This window comes from Lissotriton vulgaris, chromosome 4_1 (assembly GCF_964263255.1).
Source record: "Lissotriton vulgaris chromosome 4_1, aLisVul1.2, whole genome shotgun sequence".
Taxonomy (NCBI): Eukaryota; Metazoa; Chordata; class Amphibia; order Caudata; family Salamandridae; genus Lissotriton; species Lissotriton vulgaris.
Genome location: NC_141691.1, coordinates 1,465,164,725 through 1,465,182,924, shown reverse-complemented (window position 1 = coordinate 1,465,182,924; position 18,200 = coordinate 1,465,164,725). Strand labels below are relative to the sequence as shown.

The window sequence follows — 18,200 nt, the reverse complement described above, 5'->3', positions numbered from 1 at the left end:
AAAGTAATGATACGAATATATTGTTTTTGGGAATGTAAAATATCAAAGTGAACAAAACGATTGCTTTAACATTGTTTGTTTAAATAAAAAGAATGTACTAACGCCAAATAATTGTATTGAAGTAGTGCGTACTGGAGTCCTGGTGACTTACAACACCAGGCCATATACATTTCTTTCGTATATTTGTGCCATAAGGTATTAGATAGGAGTGGGGCAATCTCGTGCTTACAATACATATCATGACTAGTGCTCCCTTCTGGAGGAGCCGGCTGACTCTCATCCAATCTTGTACCTTTCTGACAAATACAGCCGAATCATAACTTACTGAAGCACGGCATTTTTCTTTTTAGAGTCTAATTTTTCTGTCTGGAAGGAAAAGAAAGTTAATTACAACACTCTCATACACATGGCCATGTTCAAGTAACCTCAATTATTCACATATCATAAACATACAACAATCCTTCGTCAACATAGAAGACAAAAAAAATAACTATTCAAATTGACATGTCTTTATCAAACAAAAAGGCAGAGCCCGTCGACTCCTGCCCATGGAGAACTTGTGTATTTTCCAATTCTTAACAAAAAAGAAGCCCAAAATTAAGTAGTCCTGTCCTCAGACTACCTAGAGATAAGCCACACAGGTTTTCAAACCACAGACCGACCTACGGACCATCCGACAGTCTTCCTGGTTCACATCCCGGACTATTCTGGCTTAGCCCGCTATTTAAGCGCCGCTCCAGATCTGTCCAAGGGCTACCCAATCGTAACTGCCAGCATTCCCGAGAGCAGTCCGGCCGGGTGCGAACTATCACAAGTCACACCTAAGCGTCTGGTTCGTATCTCTATTGTTCACCAAGATTGCTCAAAACAGGAGAGTCCACACGTGCAGTCTCAGTACTGCCCCGTCAGATCTCCACCAAGTTCTCTGTGGTCTCAAACCACCAAATACCGACCAACCAAAATCAAAGTGTGTCCAACACAAAACAGGAAGAATCACTCACCTGGTGCACTCAGGTTTGATTGCAAGTTTCCCCACTGCCAACTCCTGAAGACCAACACAGTCTGCTTCTGGGTTACACCCGTAGGACTCCGGTGTGGGGTCAGTAGCAGCTGAGGCTCCCTGATCGGGAGAGCGGAGTAACTCCCAAACTTCGGTCAGTCCACCCCCTCGACCAAGATTGCCTTTTCTAACGTCCCGTTTTTTTCCGATTACGGAGGGACGACCCCAACGCGGAGTCCCGGCGTAGTCGCCAACTGAGGTACCGAAAAATAAATAATACCATATAGAGCTATACTTACTAATAGCCCCCAATACCAATTACCAATAACCAGTCAGTTGGCAGGGAAAAAGGTTCAATCATTTATTATACAAAGACCTTAATATGAGAGGGGCTTATATAACTTGAGTGACAATAACTAAATATCGGATTACGTTTTATTTATCAAGGCGTTGGTGTGTATACCGAATTAAGTAGATACATCACGCTAATTCCTAAACGTGACCACACGTTTCCGACTCACTCATAGAGCCTAATTTAGACTTCAGTTCCTCATCACACAGACCGCATGCGAACAGTCCACAGCAATCACCTGATCTCTATGTGTTGTTCAGATCCAGCATGTCGCTCAGGCTCCGCAAGACACTCTGGATGTTTTAATGAGCGCAGGACTTTTACGCCACAGCTCAGCGGGACTGCTTCCCCTCAAGCGATACGCTCTGCACCATCGAGCGCCGTGCTCATTAACCTCTATAAAAAGACAGACAGAGAGAGGAGAGAGGGAATACATAGGGGTGAAAGAGAGAAGGAAGTAGGGGAGGAGTACTCTCTGGATCTCGCAGATTGACAGTGCCAGTAATTATAGCATGTTCAGCGCCCCTATTGGTGATTTGCTTGATCTTTTTGCAGTGCCTGTATCTCCTCAGAGGTAGCCTCCCTATGAGCTACGGTGTGGGAGTCTACCTCCTGCGGGCGGGACTGTCCCAGCATGAGCTCCCAGTAGTTGGATAGTTGGTTGTGACAGAGCACCGCATCCCTCAGCCATTCAGTCAATCTCATGCTACGCTTATGGTCCCAGCAGATTGCTACTCAATGCTTTGCCAGAAGCAGCAACATGGTCACCATCACCAATATCCTGCGCTCCACAGACACTCTGCACACATACCCCAGGAGGGCCAACAGGGGGGAGCTCTCAAGTCCACAGTCAAGCATTGAGTCTAGCATATCAAAAATGCATTCCCAAAATCTTGCAACAGCCGGACACTCCGAGGCCAGGTGCAATAAGGAGGCCTCAGGCGCTTGGCAGCAACCACACCACGCATCATCACTTAATCCTACTTTATTCAGCCACATATGGGTCCTATACAACCTGTGAAGGAACTTGAAATGAATAAGGCACAGCCTGTAGTTGGGTGACATCTCCTTTATTTGCGCACAGCAGTAAACCCACGCTCCCTCTTCAAACGGTCCTCCCAGAATCTTTTCCCATTGACACTGCGCAGGGGGAACACATATCGACGACGCGCGTTGCATTCCGGTATAAAGATGGGTAATAAGTTTCTGCATGAATGAATATGTCAGGAAATACTCTAGTACTTGAAATGTTGGTGGTGTCACTGGGAAGGAGACAAAAAATGCACTCAACGCTGCTCTCTGCTGATAATATGTCAGCTTGTCTAGCATCCCGGGGTTGTCGTTCCAGAGTGCGTCGTCTATGGCAATGAATATGCCAACAGGGCACGCTCTTCCCATCGTCTGAAGCTGTAGCATCCGCAGCCTTTGGCACACCCCAGTCTCCGCGATAAAGGGCATTACTGGGTGTCTTGTAAGTGGTATTGAGGGGGCAAAGAGTGCCTCCAATTGCGCCCTGCGCCTAAATTCCTGCAACACCCACACTGTGCAGCCTACCGTATCGACCTCAGCTCGGGGTCTGCTGTGTGGTCCATACAGTGCCATGTGGAGTGGTATGGGGGCAGCCATATCAGTTTCAAGGGCGGTGTGTGCCATGAAAAGGGTTGGGTATACCCAGTGGTATCTGAATGGAGCCTGTGCACGGTTATAAATAATACAGTTCCATATCTGGGGTGTCCATGCTTCCCTGCTCGAACGGCAGTGTAAGTATCTGCCATCCAATACGGATGGCAGATGCTTACCTGCCCATGCCAATGATATCAAGTTTGAGCGTAGTCACCATTTCAATTCAGCAGTGAGAGGGAGAGGGAGAGGGAGGTTGACAAACACATATAAAAACTTTCAGAGAACAACCATCTTGGCTATGGCCAGTTGGCCCACCAGTGACAGAGGGAGTGTTTCCCACCTATTCAGCCTGCTCTCCAGTCAATCCACGAGCTTGCCATAGTTATAGCTCCATATTTCATCAGTGTTCTGGCTGAGCCATATCCCCAGGTATTTCACTGGGGAGTCCGCCCATTTTAGCAGAAACTCTGACTGAAACAGCGCTGTGGCGGGGGTAAGTGGAAAGATAGTGGACTTTCCCCAGTGTATGGTAACACCCGAAACGCCTCCAAATCGGATGATTTCCCACATGATGGGATCCAGGTTTTCGTCCGGGTGTAGAACATGTAGGGTCACATCGTCCGAGTACATGGACACCAGTACCACCCGGGGGTAAAGTCTAGGCTGCACCGAGCATGATGATGCCTGAGCCGAGCCACAAGTGGTTCTGTCGCCACAGCAAAAAGGAAGGGGGAGAGCGGGCACCCCTGTTGTGTACCCCGAGCCACCAGGATGGGGGGGACACAACGCTGTTTATTCTCAGTCTCGCTCTAGGGGCCGAGTACAACAAGGCTATTTTTTCAGGAATATGGGCTGATGCCGACACAGGAGAGGAGTGTGAACAGGTACGACCACTCCAGGATATCGAAGGCGTTGGTCGCGTCCAAGAAGATGGCAGCAGCGGGGAGGGAATGATCCACCATCTGCATGGTCTCAAAAAAGGTGCAGAGGTTGTGAGAGGTGCTCCGTCCAGGAACGAAGCCACACCGATGGCAGCAGAGGTAGCAGTCTGGTAGCCAATAGTTTTGCAAGTTTTTACTGTCGAGGTTAATCATCGATAGCGGCCTATATGAATCACATAGCTGTGGGTCTTTATCTGGTTTGAGAATGGTAACAATTATCGCCTCCCAGAGGGAGGGGAGAAGCGTGCCCCATTCCAGTGATTTCTCGTACATATTGAGGAGGTGGGGTACCAGAAGCGGTGCATATTCCTTATAAAGAAAGCTGTGAGGCCGTCCAGTCCGGGAGCCTTGTCCCCGGGCATGGCCAGATTTACCCCGATCACCTTCTCTTCGGAGAACATCTCGTTGAGATAACTACGCTGTCCATCGCGTAGCCAGGCTAATTCTATCGATTCAAGGAGGGTGAGCAGGTACTGGTGCGCCGGTGACTGGCTCGCCGAGTACAACGAAGTATAAAATGCAAGCATTGCTGCTAGTACTGCCTCCTGACCAGCAATCACCTCATCGTCGCCATTAGGCAGTTCGCTGATATATTCACTAGCCCTCCCTGTAATGTCGGGCTCGTGCCTCTTTGCCCAAATAGTGTGACTCTCTGTGTGCGGCCTCCTCAAATTCTGCTATCTCCTCTTTGATTCGCCCTAAGGTTGCTGGTTGGTTAGACTCAAAATACTCTGATTCGAGTCCCCGAATCTCCCCCTCCAAGCGCTTGAGATCTTCTCGGAGTGAGCATAGCACGCCCGCCTGCTTGGCGATGCACTTACCACTGATTACCATTTTGAACGCTTCCCATAATACTGAGGGGAATTCCACAGACCCACTGTTTAGCTCAAAATATTCAGTTATGTCAGCACTAATTGTCTCTCGGAAGACCTGGACCCGGAGTGCATCAGAGGGAAGCCTCCAGCTGGAGGGCCTGTGTGTTTCATGGGGGAATGAGAATTTCAGCAACGCCGGAGCGTGATCGGAGAGAGACCTGGCCAGATGGGCAACTCTGTGCACCCAAGGGTCCATGTCGAGCGACCTGATGCAGTAGTCCATCCTGCACCAGGTGGGACCCACCACAGAGACACAGGTGCCCTCATGGCTGTGTGAGTACTGGCGTCGCCCAACATCAACCAGCTCATGGTCTTCCATAATGGTCAGCAGCTGCACCACCGCCCGCGGTTGAGGCCTGCGCTACTCACCAGACCTGTCCATAGTCGAGTCAAGAACAACATTGAAGTACCTCCCCCACCCACAGGATTGCTCCGGGCCAAGTACTCCATCAGCCTCTAGACTTCGCTGAAGAATTAAGGGTCATCTACATTTGACCCATATACCGACATAAGCCTGACCGATTGCCTCCCAAGTTCTTCACCCGCGATTACATATCTCTCCTGTGGATCACATAGCGCAGTGTGCGTTTGCCAAGGGAGTCCCTCTCTGACAATGATGGCCGCACCCCGAGCATAATCAGAATAGCCTACTGTGAATTTCACACCCATCCATCCTGCCCATAATCACGCACAGCTTTTACTTGTCAAGTGTAGCTCTTGCAAGAAGCAGAAATCCGCCCCATGCCTATTAAGATATGTCGCTACCAGTCTCACCCTTCGACAATCATTCAACCCATGCCCATTCCATGTTACTGCTTTGATCGTGGTCACTCGCTTGGTATTTACCCAAGAGGCCCACCCACTACAGCCCTCCAACGTGGCTGATAGGCATTACCCCAAACCCAAACAGGACAACAGTGGCCAACCATTAAAGCAAACATAGGACTCATCCTGGGGGTGGCACCAGGGGCTCCGCAAATGGCAGAGGCTGTAAGCTGGGCGGCTGGACGAGGTACAGATGAGAGGGAAGACCTCTCAGACATTCGGGCAGGGAGGACAAATTACCAGGCAATTGTTCACAAAATTTGCAGTCCATCTGGGAGGAAGAAGATGTGAGTCGTGGGGCATAGTCCCCACCCTACCAGTTATGTCGCTGCCTTGCCGGCTAGTAGTGGATCGCCTATTGGCTCAGTCATTTTGTTTGGGAGAGTCTCCTGCTGCCTGGCCTCCACCCGCCCGTGCAATCGATGTAGGGCGCACAAGGGAGCGAGCATATTTGGTAGTAAGTAGAGGGTCAGTAAAAAACATAGTCTTGCCCGAGTGGAAGATGCAGAGCTTAGCCGGATACAGGAGAAAGTACTAGATGTCCTGCTGCTGTAACATTCTCTTCTCCGGCACAAATTCACTCCTTACAGATTGCACTGTTAGGGTGAAGTCAGGGAAAAAGGAGACTGCGTTGCCCTGATATCTTGCTTCTTGCAGGTCCCGCGCAGCACGGAATCGCTGTCTCTATAGTTCAACAAATATGCTAATTAGTGGCCTTGCCAGGGCTCCCGGCGGTAAGCTCGAGCCAAGTGATCTGTGGGTACGTTCCATGATGCAGACCTTTGATAGAACTGCTCCAAACAGTGCCTTTAGCTCTTCCTCAACGTAGTCTTCGACGCGGGTCATGGCTGTGGTCTCCGGGATTCCCACGATGCGCAGGTTGTTGTGGCGCGACCTCACTTCGAGGTCTTCACTCTTGCTGCATATCACCTCTAGCACTTTTTTCATGCGGAGCAGGTTCTCCGGGTAGCAGTGCCTTCATCCTCCAGCGCAGAGGCACATTGTTCAGCCTCCATGAGGTGCTCATCATGATTCGAGACTTGGTCTCTGAGCCGCTTAAGATGGTCTGACATTAATTCTATTTGTTGGGTTCTAGTGTCGCAGTGGAGTTCAGAGCAGCCGCCGGCATCTCTTCTACTGGAGGACCCCACCCATGGAACTCTGCATTGTTCAAATGAAAGCTTCAGATGTCTGGCATCCAGCTTGCCAATATCGTACAGTTGTCACCTTACCACCCTGCATACAGTTGGGGTTTGTCCAAGCACCCCAGCCTACCTCTCTTTGAGCTAGGACGGGCTCCTCAAGGCCGTTTTGTCCGTAGGCGGCAGGTCCTCCCACTCTCCAGGGCCCCTCCTACCACAGTCAACTAGGTGAGCTGCGCCAGTCTCTCTTCTTCGCGTGATATGCATGTGTCCTTACACTTGTCACCCCGAAGGGCCTCCTATGCGCCGGACGCACTCAGCAGGACCTCCAGCCTCCTCATCAGCCCAGTCACAGTGAGACCCTTGTCCTCATCGATCCTTACACGCAGGAGAAGGGGGAACGTATCAGCAGCGGTTACCCCTCCCTCCCTGCAGTCACTCTTACCGGGTGTTTGCACTCCGCAGTGACCCCACAGGTAGGGGGGCGGTTATCCCAGCCGCTTTACTCACAGCGATCCCCGGCCGGTGCAGCCTTATGCTGCACTGCACCCGGTGGGTCTCACCTACAGCACCGGTCTTCCGTAGTGCAAGATACCGCAGCTGGGTCAGTTCTTGTGTTGTGCTCCTCAGACTTCCCGCCAAGCATGGCACCAGGCGCCCTTACACCATCTTAGGGTCGAGGGTCGGTTGGGTGCCGCCTAAAGCTGTTCCGCCACTTTAAGGTCGCAGCGCACAGGCCGCGATCTTGTTTATTTCAGGCTGCACGGTTTGGGCCAAGGATGTCTGCCCGTGCCGCCGGATTATTGCTTGATCCACCGTCCAGCCTGCAGAGCCTCACTATGTGGTGGCCATTTTGCATCCAGCGCTGTGGCGACCCTGCTCCTTTATGTTACATGTTGTGCTAACATGAGGTTATCGATGTAAAGCTATCTCTGGAGACCCGAAAGAAGTGAAAATTTAATCTGTATACCTGTCCCTACAATTTCTGTTTATTTACTTGGGATATGCCTTACAAAACTTCAAAAAAGTATACTCCGAAATATCATAGATATCTGTTCCTTCCCCACACCTGCTTCAGTAGAATGGAATGTGCACAGGTAAATATGGGTTTTTTAGTGTTAGGGAAAGTGTGTATTTGCATATGTCGATTTATTTCCCTGTTTTCTCCACTTGAAGAAACCACACTTGGGGATAGCTATTTGCCTCCACAGCACTGGAGGTGTTGAGACTTGTACCATATTTCCCTCATCATATCTAAAGAATAAACATTTTAATTTTAATTTCAATGGAGCAGGACAGGCTTGTAATGTACAGTCTTTATTTAATTGATTAATGTGTTGTTCAGCAATAGTGCCAGTAAAGGGCATTACATTTTGAAATATATGCATTTATCTTCTTTACAGATGATCCACTTATATCACGGGCCTTGGCTCAGTTGGTCTGCATTGGGAAAGAAGGAAAAGAATTACAAAAACCGGCCCATGAAGCTGTCAGCTGTGAGTAACATTTGACATTTTCTTACTTACATTAGTATTGGCATTTCTGCTGCTGTACATTCTCGGTAGTAATTGTCTGGACAATCTTATTTTGCTTTTCTAAACATGTCACTCTTGTAATAGTGCAGGCAAGGCTTGATATCGCTGTAATAGCTTCAAGTTTTAATGTATTTTTCTTTTGTATGGATCTAGAAAGATTGTTGTCAAACAACTGGGCATTGTTTAACCCCTTGCCTGCTTATGACGGGACCAATCCGTCATGAGCCACGGGCGGCGTGTGCTCATGACGGCGTGGTTCTGTCATGCGGCTGCCGGTCCGCCCAAGCGGCATTAATTCCCCGCCTGTGCGGACGAATTAATGAGCTGGCGTGGCCGTGTCAGAGCACACGCCGCCCGTGACTCATGAAGGCGTGGTTCCGTCACGAGCATGGCAGCGCTGCGCTTACTCGCCATGCCGCAGCGCATTTTCCGCCACTGCCAAGGGGTTAAAGTACACACTCACTTGTCACTTTACCACATATTAAATAAACCAGGTGGCATGCCATTGAGGAATAATCTATACCAGTGATTCGTCTATCGGTACCCACTGAATCATTACTGGAATCAAGGGACAACCCACTGAATCATTTAGGTCATCCGGGGAAATGTACTGAGTCATTGCTGGAAGCCGTGGACCCCTGCCTAAGCAAATTAGGTAATTTCAACCACGAAACAATACATAACTCATATAATATTTGATTTAATTCCGTTTTTCTAAATTCAATTTAGGCAACCCATCGTCCATACTATTTTCTGTTTGATGCACTTGCACTGTTCCACAAATCAATCACAGAATACCCACTTAAAGTTTAGCCTCCAATTTCGAATTCCTTCACATTTCCAGAACGTTTTAAACTTTCCAATTTTTTTCCAATTTCAATATTAAATTTTGCTTCTTTATTTATATGCACTTGACCTGGAATCTTCTTAGGTTATTTGATATTTTATTGGTTATAGACCCACTAGTAGTCTTCTGGGTTGATTTTATGTTAAAATGTGACTATCACAAATCAAATGTGCTTGCAAATATTATTTCCTCGAATACACCAACCGCACAGCATTAACAAAAGTCATTCCCCACCCCAAATGCTCTTGCATGTGCTTTTGTTAGGTCATAGCAATACCTGTCTTTATTAGGCAAATAAATGGCCTAGGCCCATGCTACAGTTGCTCCCTTGGGAGCAATTTCTACATATAGGCTAGTAGGCGAGAAGGTGTAGAGTAACCACTATTTCCCCCTGGTGGTATAGTGGTTTGAGGTAAAAAGCATGAGCCTTGGTACAAATGGGCTCATGTTGAATATTTGATTAAGTAGGTGGGTAAATGAGCATGCCTGAGGTTAGCCTGACCTGGTAAGTTCTGGTTTGTGATCACTTTAAGACAGTGTCTAAAGAGAGAGGTAGCCTCCAGGAAGGTTGCTGTCAAACATGATTCAGGATCTTTTTCCAGTCAGTCCAGTGCTTAATTTGCAGCATAATAAGTGCTGGTGCCCAAGGCTGTGCTAAAACCCCACAGCCAGTCCTATTAAATGTAGGCATGGCAAATAGCAAGGCTACATTGACTTGAATCCATGTCAGGCCTCTTTATTTCACTACCAGACACTCCCTCTCCCATTATATCACTCCTGTGTTTTCCCTTTCTGACAGATCTTACATCTTTCTGTACTTCCTTTTTCCCCCCTATTTGATTGTTCCTCTCTTGCTTTGTTCAATGTCTGGTGAATGGAAATGTGGGTCAATTCCCAAAATAAGTGCCAGTGGCCCCCACCAGCAACCCCCTCAAATTAAGCAGTGTCAGGCCCTGGCTATTCATGCACATCTTTTACTGGGAATGGACCATCGGAACAGTGAAACGTACTGACTTGTGGACAGTAGGTTGCATTAGGTGGTCTGGTCTCGGCATGGCAGCGCCCAGATGGAGAACTGTATAAGGGCAGTATGCAAGATCACTGGACTTTGGTCAACAGTCCTGAATGTGGGTGCGGATGGAATTCTAGGGATTGCATCTGGAAGAATGTCCTAGTATTTATTCCAGTGGAGTTCAACTCACTCCTATTTTTATGTATCCACAGTAAATGATCTTGGCATTGCAGTGCATGTAGTCATCTGGGAGGTTGATAATGCAGTTCCTGCTCTGCCATAAGCCAGGTGGAGGCAATTAGAGGCTCATGCTAACAGGGTATTCGCACAGGGAGCATCAAATAAAGTCAATCCTCAGCCCTATAAGCCTTGTTAGACTGCATGGCTTGTGATACCTATGATCCCAGCTAGGAGGAACCACATTATACCCTATGTCTGTCATTTCACTTAGTGGACATATGGGTAACAGAGGTTTACAAGCATGTAGGAAGCACAAACACATGGATTAACATTTGCATATCACACCGAATACAGGGGTCATACTGACCACTATTTGATTAGCTCCGTCCTACATGCTACGGTCATAGCTGTAGCGGATTTTAGTTCTATATAACTTTATTTTCACAGAACATATTTATAACAGGGGAGGAGGCCCTTAAACCCTCACAATATTTCTAGTCTGTCAAAATGTTTAAATGTTTTTGATTTCAGAAAGGAAGGTGAGCACCCGAGATCATCTTGTCAAAATTACCTCCATCCATGACTTTACACTTTGGTGCCGCATTAAGAGCAGCCATTTGTCAGCACACAGATCATCATCACCAGAATTTGATGCTGCCCTTTGTTGTCTATGCAGCTCACTGGGCCTTTAGCATGGACCTGCCTCAAGGGGGTATTGTTATGAAGCTGATACATCATAGCTGAATGATGGAGTGCCATCGATGGAGGTAGCAGAGTATTGGTATTCTTGATTGTAAGCACACTATAGCATTGTGGGTTTTTAGCGAGCTACCCAAATCCTATTTGGTACCCTCCAACTGTATTCAGTTTATTGGAAGAGATGGAGGTGCTCTGGTGTACCTAATAGAAAAGCTTTTTCTTCTAATGAGGTCGGGGTTAATCAACATTCACTGGTGGCCACATTCATGCAATGCTTACTAGTAGGCCATACTCAAGACTCCTTAGTATTTAGTCAAAAGTGTCTATGGTGCCGCCGCACCGTTAGTAGCGAGTCCCCTGGGGCCCCACAGGCCCATTGGTGGTATGAAAGCATTAATTGGTGCAGCAGGTGCACTCTCCTCAGGGGCTCATGAGACCAGGTCCTGTTCAGCAAAGTCAGGCTACTTATGATTTAAGCGGCAGCACCCAGCAGCACAGGCTCTCTCCTCCGAGCAGTGCTGCTGGTTCATTCCAGTGATTAGAGCTGCTTCCTCCTAGCAATCACAAGGTAGGTCACTCTTTCCATTTTGAGGGGATCTGATCTTCTCACTCCTGACTGGAGCCCAGCGAGGATATGACGTAGCCAGCGGCGTCCTTGTGGCCCTTGGGTAATCACTCAGGGGCAGGACTTAGTGCACAGGCTGGACTCCCCCGGCCACAGATGCAATCTTCTGGCCAGGAAATGACCCAAACTCTTGGCCACGGTGGTGTCTGCAGCTCCTCCTGGCATACGGGGTTTCTGCAATACTCTCTTTCTTGGCGCTCTTGTGGTCTGATCACCCTCACCACGGTTGCCACCTCTGGCATACGGTTTAACAGCAATGAGATGGTGCAGGCTTGGCGTTTCCCACTCATCGCTCCTTACGCTGCTCCGGTCATAGTGGCCCTCTCCTGGCATACAGGGGTCACTGGGCCGTTCCTACACATGGGCAATGACCTGATCAGTGCACAGCCATTGCCCTCACACCTCGCTCAGGAAGACCTATCGGTAGGGCTTCCCACTGGATTTCCCTCTGTCCAATGCTGTCCTCTTCCTCATAGGGCACAAGGTTCTTGGCAATCAGGCAGGTGCTGGTGCTCTAGGCTCCTGGGCAAGGGGTCTGGTTCCCTTCCCTGGGTGATGTCCCCTCACCCAGCAGGGAGACTAGCAGGCCTTTGTCCCTAGTCCTGGTGACAGGTAGAAGTCTTGCAAAGCTACATCTTCTCACATATACTGTCTGGCTGCTTGGCAGATGACAACTTTTAAGGTCTCAACCTCCCTTTTTATAATTCTTTTCCAGACATCAAATCAAATGGGATTTAGGGTTTAATCTCTGAAGTTTTATGTTGATGTTCTGCTTCTTTTGAAGTGTAACCTTTTCCTCTTGAAAGGCTGTCTGTCACAGCAGGCAAGACTCAGAAGCTGAATGTCCCACAACAAAGTTCATGGGAGTGACCAGATTTCACACCTTGATGTCAGCCACATAGATATATGCATCAAAAGGTTAAAGTTGGGTTCCAGGCTCTACTTTATATGCTTCCTTTATCATCTGTAGTCTTGCTGCGTGGAGAACCAAGTGGTGAGCAGTGGAGGTTTCCCCTGGACGACGCTTTCAAAGAGAGACTTATCATGGTCCCAGTACTAATTATGAAATATTGAACTAATCTCCACGCAGCAAGACTACAGAACTTACTAAATTTATAGGAACACTACCTAAATTGTTGACTGCAACATTGGACTGTCACTTATTCTTATTGACATGATGGGCTAAGTGACCAGGATTTTCAGGATCACTTTTCCCTGGAATACGCTAATTGGACTCATATTGATTACATTATTGTTGATTTCATCCCTACTGATACTGGAAAACAAGACTTGTGTTACATGTACATCTTACCATAACATTTCTTGCCTTGAAAAAGTCTCTATGAGACGAAACACGTGTCGGCGTTGTGAGCTGGAATAACTTTTAATGTATATTTAATAAAGAATTTGAAGCCTAAACATCTTGTTTGGATCCGTATTTTGGAAATCGACTTTCTACAAATCAACTTCTTCCTAATAATTGAAGCTTATTATCAATAGTAAACTGTTTCTATTTGACCTTAGAACCTGTGAATGACAATAATCATTGTCTGGAATACTCAACTAATGTGAGAGTGCTAGATAAACCTGTTTTTCTCTTGGTTCTTGACATTAGCATTTTTTGCTAATCTTACACCCCTGGTGGTGGGTGTATAACAGGACAATATTGCACCTTACTTTAATATATTTATAAAAATTGATATTACACGTAGACATGCTTTAAGAGCTGTATTAGTTGTATGTGCGGACGCTTTCTCTTTGAGAAACACTACCACCCATTACCTATTCATAATACATCTCAAGGTTACCGAATCGGTAAAAATAACGATTCGGTATTTTTGCCGATTCGGTATTTTACCGATTCGGTAAATTTACCGAATCGGTAAAATAGGGACCCTACATCAGGAATGACCATTTACCGGTCGGTAACGGCCGAAATCGTCCGTTACCGGTCGTTTAATGGACACCTACATCTGGCCCATAGTGTCAAAAACAACAATTTCTTCTTTTTTAGAAAACCTTAAAAACGGGGGAAGTTTTGAAATGCGTGATCCCAAATGTACACAACTGCATATTATTTACCCTCAATCGGCCACCTGGACTCCAGGTGGCCGATTGAGGGTAAATAATATGCAGTTGTGTACATTTGTGCTCATTTGGGATCACGCATTTCAAAACTTCCCCCGTTTTTAAGGTTTTCTATAAAGCAGGTCTATATGTGTTTTTTACAGTTGTGAAGACTACGTATGTCCAGTGCAGTGGCTTAAAAATGTTTGATTCCCTGAAGAAATTGCCAACAATGTGAATGGCAATGAAACATGTCGGCAAGTAGAGTATTGCTGGATAAGGAGTAGCCATACCCACTTTTTTAGATTCCACAACCAACACGAAAGAGACAGAATAAAGGCATATATCCGTGTTGTTTGTGAGTTATATGATGTTTTTGACACTATATGTGTTGTCTGTGGTTTATTCACACTGCACCCTTTCACAAACACATTGTCTTGTTTGTCATTTGGACACATTTTCCTTTGAGCTTGATGGTGCCAATGATGAGATCAGGGCAATCCTGGTGAGTACCTGCCAGGTTCCCGTTGGTGGTGCGCCCGTGAGGCACCATCTTGCTCTCACACACTTTTTTTCATGTCTGTCTGAGTGCGACACTAAGGTGTGTGATATTTTTCGTCTCACAACTGTTATTTTAACCTCATGCGCGCTAGCGGAATTCCGCTCGTACGCTGAGATTTTTTAAATCGCGTGTTACGTGACGAGCTGGGCTCTTCATCAGCGTGCGAGGAGGCTACGCCATGACGAGCCCAGCTCGTCATCCGCGTGGAAGGGGTTATATTAAGGGCTTGGGCATTCTTTTAAAATGGCACAACATGGGTGTACCTCCTACCTCAATAATTAAAATAGAGGAGTTAGTTGCAAAAGCTTTATAACATTTGCTACAACATGAAAATAATGAATTTCTAAATGCCTTGGTGGTCTGGCTCATTTTTGCGATAGTAGTATTGAGTGGAGGGCGACCCATGACCCAATATTCCCTCTTAGCTCCTTGATGTTAGATAGTAGAGAATACAAACCAAAGACATTTATTGAAAGTACACTTGAGTGGAGTCCAGTCTGACCAGCCTCCTTAGATTGCTGCAGAGGGACTGACTTCAGTCAACATGGCATTCCATAAAGTACATTTCCAATACCCCTAAAGACACGCCCAGACTAGAATTTTCCAGTTAGTAGCTGGTGAGCAAAGGAGATACAGAAGTATGGGTTGCAATCCTGGGACCGGGCACACATTATTTTGCAGTCAAGGTTACTCTCCCTGCTCTCTCCACTCTGAGCAGTGGGAGCAGGCCTATCTAGTCAGAAAGGTATGCGAAAATAAGAACGGTCTATTCATTAGAACAGCAAAACTCAACCTTGGAGAAATACAAGCACAGAGAATACATTGGCAGCTGCTTTTTCAGTGAGGCAGACACAAAATTAGACGGAATTTAGTGTTGATCATTGCTCAAAATGGCAGCTAAATACAAAATGGTGCAGCGAATGCTAACTGAAATCATACAGTGCATAGAGAATTCGGCAAAAGCATTTTTTTGTCCAACATAGGCTAATCTGTCTGTTGGAGGATTCCTCTAATCCTCATGCCTTCACCGGGCCGGCCGGGGCTTCCCAAAATGGAACCCAGGGTCCTCGATGTAATTTACCATTGTAGGCATCCTTACACTCAATATACTTTCACAGCACACATACTCTCCAGCACTGTAACCTCCATGCATTGGGTTACTACAGACCCACATACATTCAGCCCACAGTTAGTCTTGGCGCACAGTTCAGTACTGTAGCTTTTCTGTATTGTACAAGAGTATGTTTTTGCAAACACACACAATGCCAGCACACACACTCACCACGTGCATGCTGCACAACACTTTGCCCTTCATGTTTTGTACTTAACACAAGCACACATACACCCAGCACATGCTTCCATTGTGCATGCACTACACAGAACTACATTTCTCATGTAATGTATTCCCAGCATGCACACATACACTTAGTACATGCACTAACCACACATATGCTGTGCAGTACTGCTCTCTCCCTGTGCTTTACCCTTCACAGGCACACATACATCCAGTATGAAATAAGTACTATATTTTGTCAACTTTGCGCCTACAACCGCTATATGTGATTTAAAAAAAGTTATGGAACGATCCAGATGGGTCATAAAAGCAACAAAAGATTGAAGTAAATGTTTCAGGTTGAGGGATGTACAAAACTGCGTTCATCAGCATAAAGAAGGGCTGGAATAGGCCTGTCACCCAGTCAGAAGTATGCAAAAAGTGATGGATGGCATGCTTCAATTAATTTCAGGCACTGGCAATTACTCAGTGATGCATCCCAATCAATTATTATTTTGCACACAATGCCACCACAGTTTGGACCCAGCTATATGCAAATCAGTCTTGACCCTTCTCAAATTGAAGCAGAAGGAGTAGTCTAACTTGTTTATGTGTAGTCCTTGATCGCCAAAATAGTTCTGTTTTTGGGTCGGAAGAAGTACGTCTCCTGGCTGTTAATGACACCATATGCCGCGAAGGGCATGGCATTATTTTGCCCTTCATCTGGGACCGATTATGGCGGACACCATAGGAAAGTATAGACTGGCTACCTGGAATGTGCGGGGGCTTGGGGTCATACAGAAAAGACACAGGATCCAGGCATTCTTACTACGCAATCATGCCCAAATAACGTTCATAGAGAAATCCCACTTAACAGTGTCCGACATACACACTTTGCGGAAGAGATGGAGGGGAACCATATTCTCTACTTCTTACTCCGCCTTCTCCAGAGGTGCTACCATTTGGGTACGGCATGGCAGTCCCTCTGTAGAACTGGAGAAGAAGATTGACCACCAGATATGTCCTGGTGAAGGGCACACTAGATGGTACACTGCTTGTTCTTGGCAGCGTTTATGCCACGAATTTTGAGCAAGAGGCATTCCTGGCCAAGGTAGGATGGGCCTTGGCTGACTGGGTAGATATCCCTTGGATCCTGGGTGGGGACTGGAACATGGTGTTAGATGTAGACCTGGATAGATCGCACCCTCCCCTTTAGGTGACCGGAGTGCATAGACTGACAGACTCATTCCGGACTAGGCTTACGGGATGGGGGATGGTGAATGCGTGGCATGCATTACACCCGACCCATAAAGAATACTCTTACTACTCCCCGGTACACAACCTACACACACGACTTGATAGGTTCTTGTGCTCTAGTTCTATATTGTCCATGTGTAATTTATCAGAATACTTAGCTAAAACCTTCTCCGACCATCGACCACTGACGCTCGACCTGCATTGGGGTAGGGTACCGTCCCCGGTGCCCACCTGGAGACTTAACCCACTGTTGCTAGAAGATGGTCCCTTTCGCGCGTCACTATCGGATACCCTAGACAACTACTTCCGGGAGAATGGGACACAGTAACGTCCAATTTAGTGGTGTGGGACACCATGAAGGCTGTGATACGGGGGGCTGCCATAGGACGGTTAGTGGGTGCACGGCAGGAAATTCACAAGAAGCTCTGCGGGGTCAAGGACCGTCTGAAAATCTTGGAGAGGGAAGCGAATGCGGACCCCGGGCGGAAGGGGGAGCTGCAGACTGGCAATATAGAACACGCGGAGCTGTTGGAAACACTGCTGGTCATAGACCATAAAGAGTATTTGCGCCGTCAACAGGCCGAGGCAGACAGGTCGGGAGCCCTGCTGACCCGGCTAGTACGGGATAACCCTGAACCCCCGGTAATTACACAGATCCGAGATGGGTCCAGGAGGGTCGTACATACGCAGTCTGAAATTAACAGGGCATTCCGAGATCACCTGAGAGCACTATAAGCTCCTTTCCCCTCAGAAGCTTGTTTCCGGTCCAGGGAAGACATGGCTTGGCAGTTCGGGCTGGACTGTTTCCATGAGGCACAGGGTCAGACTGATTTGCATATAGCATGTCTGAACTGGGGTGGCAGAGTGGGCTAAAGAACGGTGATGGATTAAACCTAGATCTTTTGACTGGGTGTGAGTGTTTGATTGATTCAGATGCTCCGTCCATCACCACCCCCTTTTGTATCGCTTTTTGCCGCCATAAGTGTGGCAGGGTATGCTCAGACGTGAGTCCCTTGCTCACTTTGCCACTGGATTCAAGCAAGCCGGGCTGAAGACGGCTGGAATGCCAAAAACAGGTCCTCGGAAGCTTGTTTCCGGTCCAGGGAAGACATGACTTGGCAGTTCGGGCTGGACTGTTCCCATGAGGCACAGGGTCAGACTGATTTGCATATAGCCATGTCTGAACTGGGGTGGCAGAGTGGGCTAAAGAACGGTGATGGATTAAACCCAGATCTTTTGACTGGGTGTGAGTGTTTGATTGATTCAGATGCTCTGTCCATCACCACCCCCTTTTGTATCGCTTTTGGCCGCCATAAGTGTGGCAGGGTATGCTAGACGTGAGTCCCTTGCTCACTTTGCCACTGGATTCAAGCAAGCCGGGCGGA

The 18,200-nt window shown here is 47.4% G+C and overlaps 1 protein-coding gene across 2 annotated transcripts in view; it reads left to right on the top strand.

The window, feature by feature from the left end:
* The window catches only part of CCDC178 (coiled-coil domain containing 178), a 1,232,457-nt gene that overhangs the window by 120,792 nt on the left and 1,093,465 nt on the right, over positions 1 to 18,200 (top strand). For both annotated transcript variants that reach the window (XM_086966951.1, XM_086966950.1), the window contains exon 3: positions 8,162 to 8,254. In XM_086966951.1, coding sequence (XP_086823077.1) covers positions 8,162 to 8,254 — 93 coding nt within the window. The remainder of the gene's footprint in view (positions 1 to 8,161; positions 8,255 to 18,200) is intronic.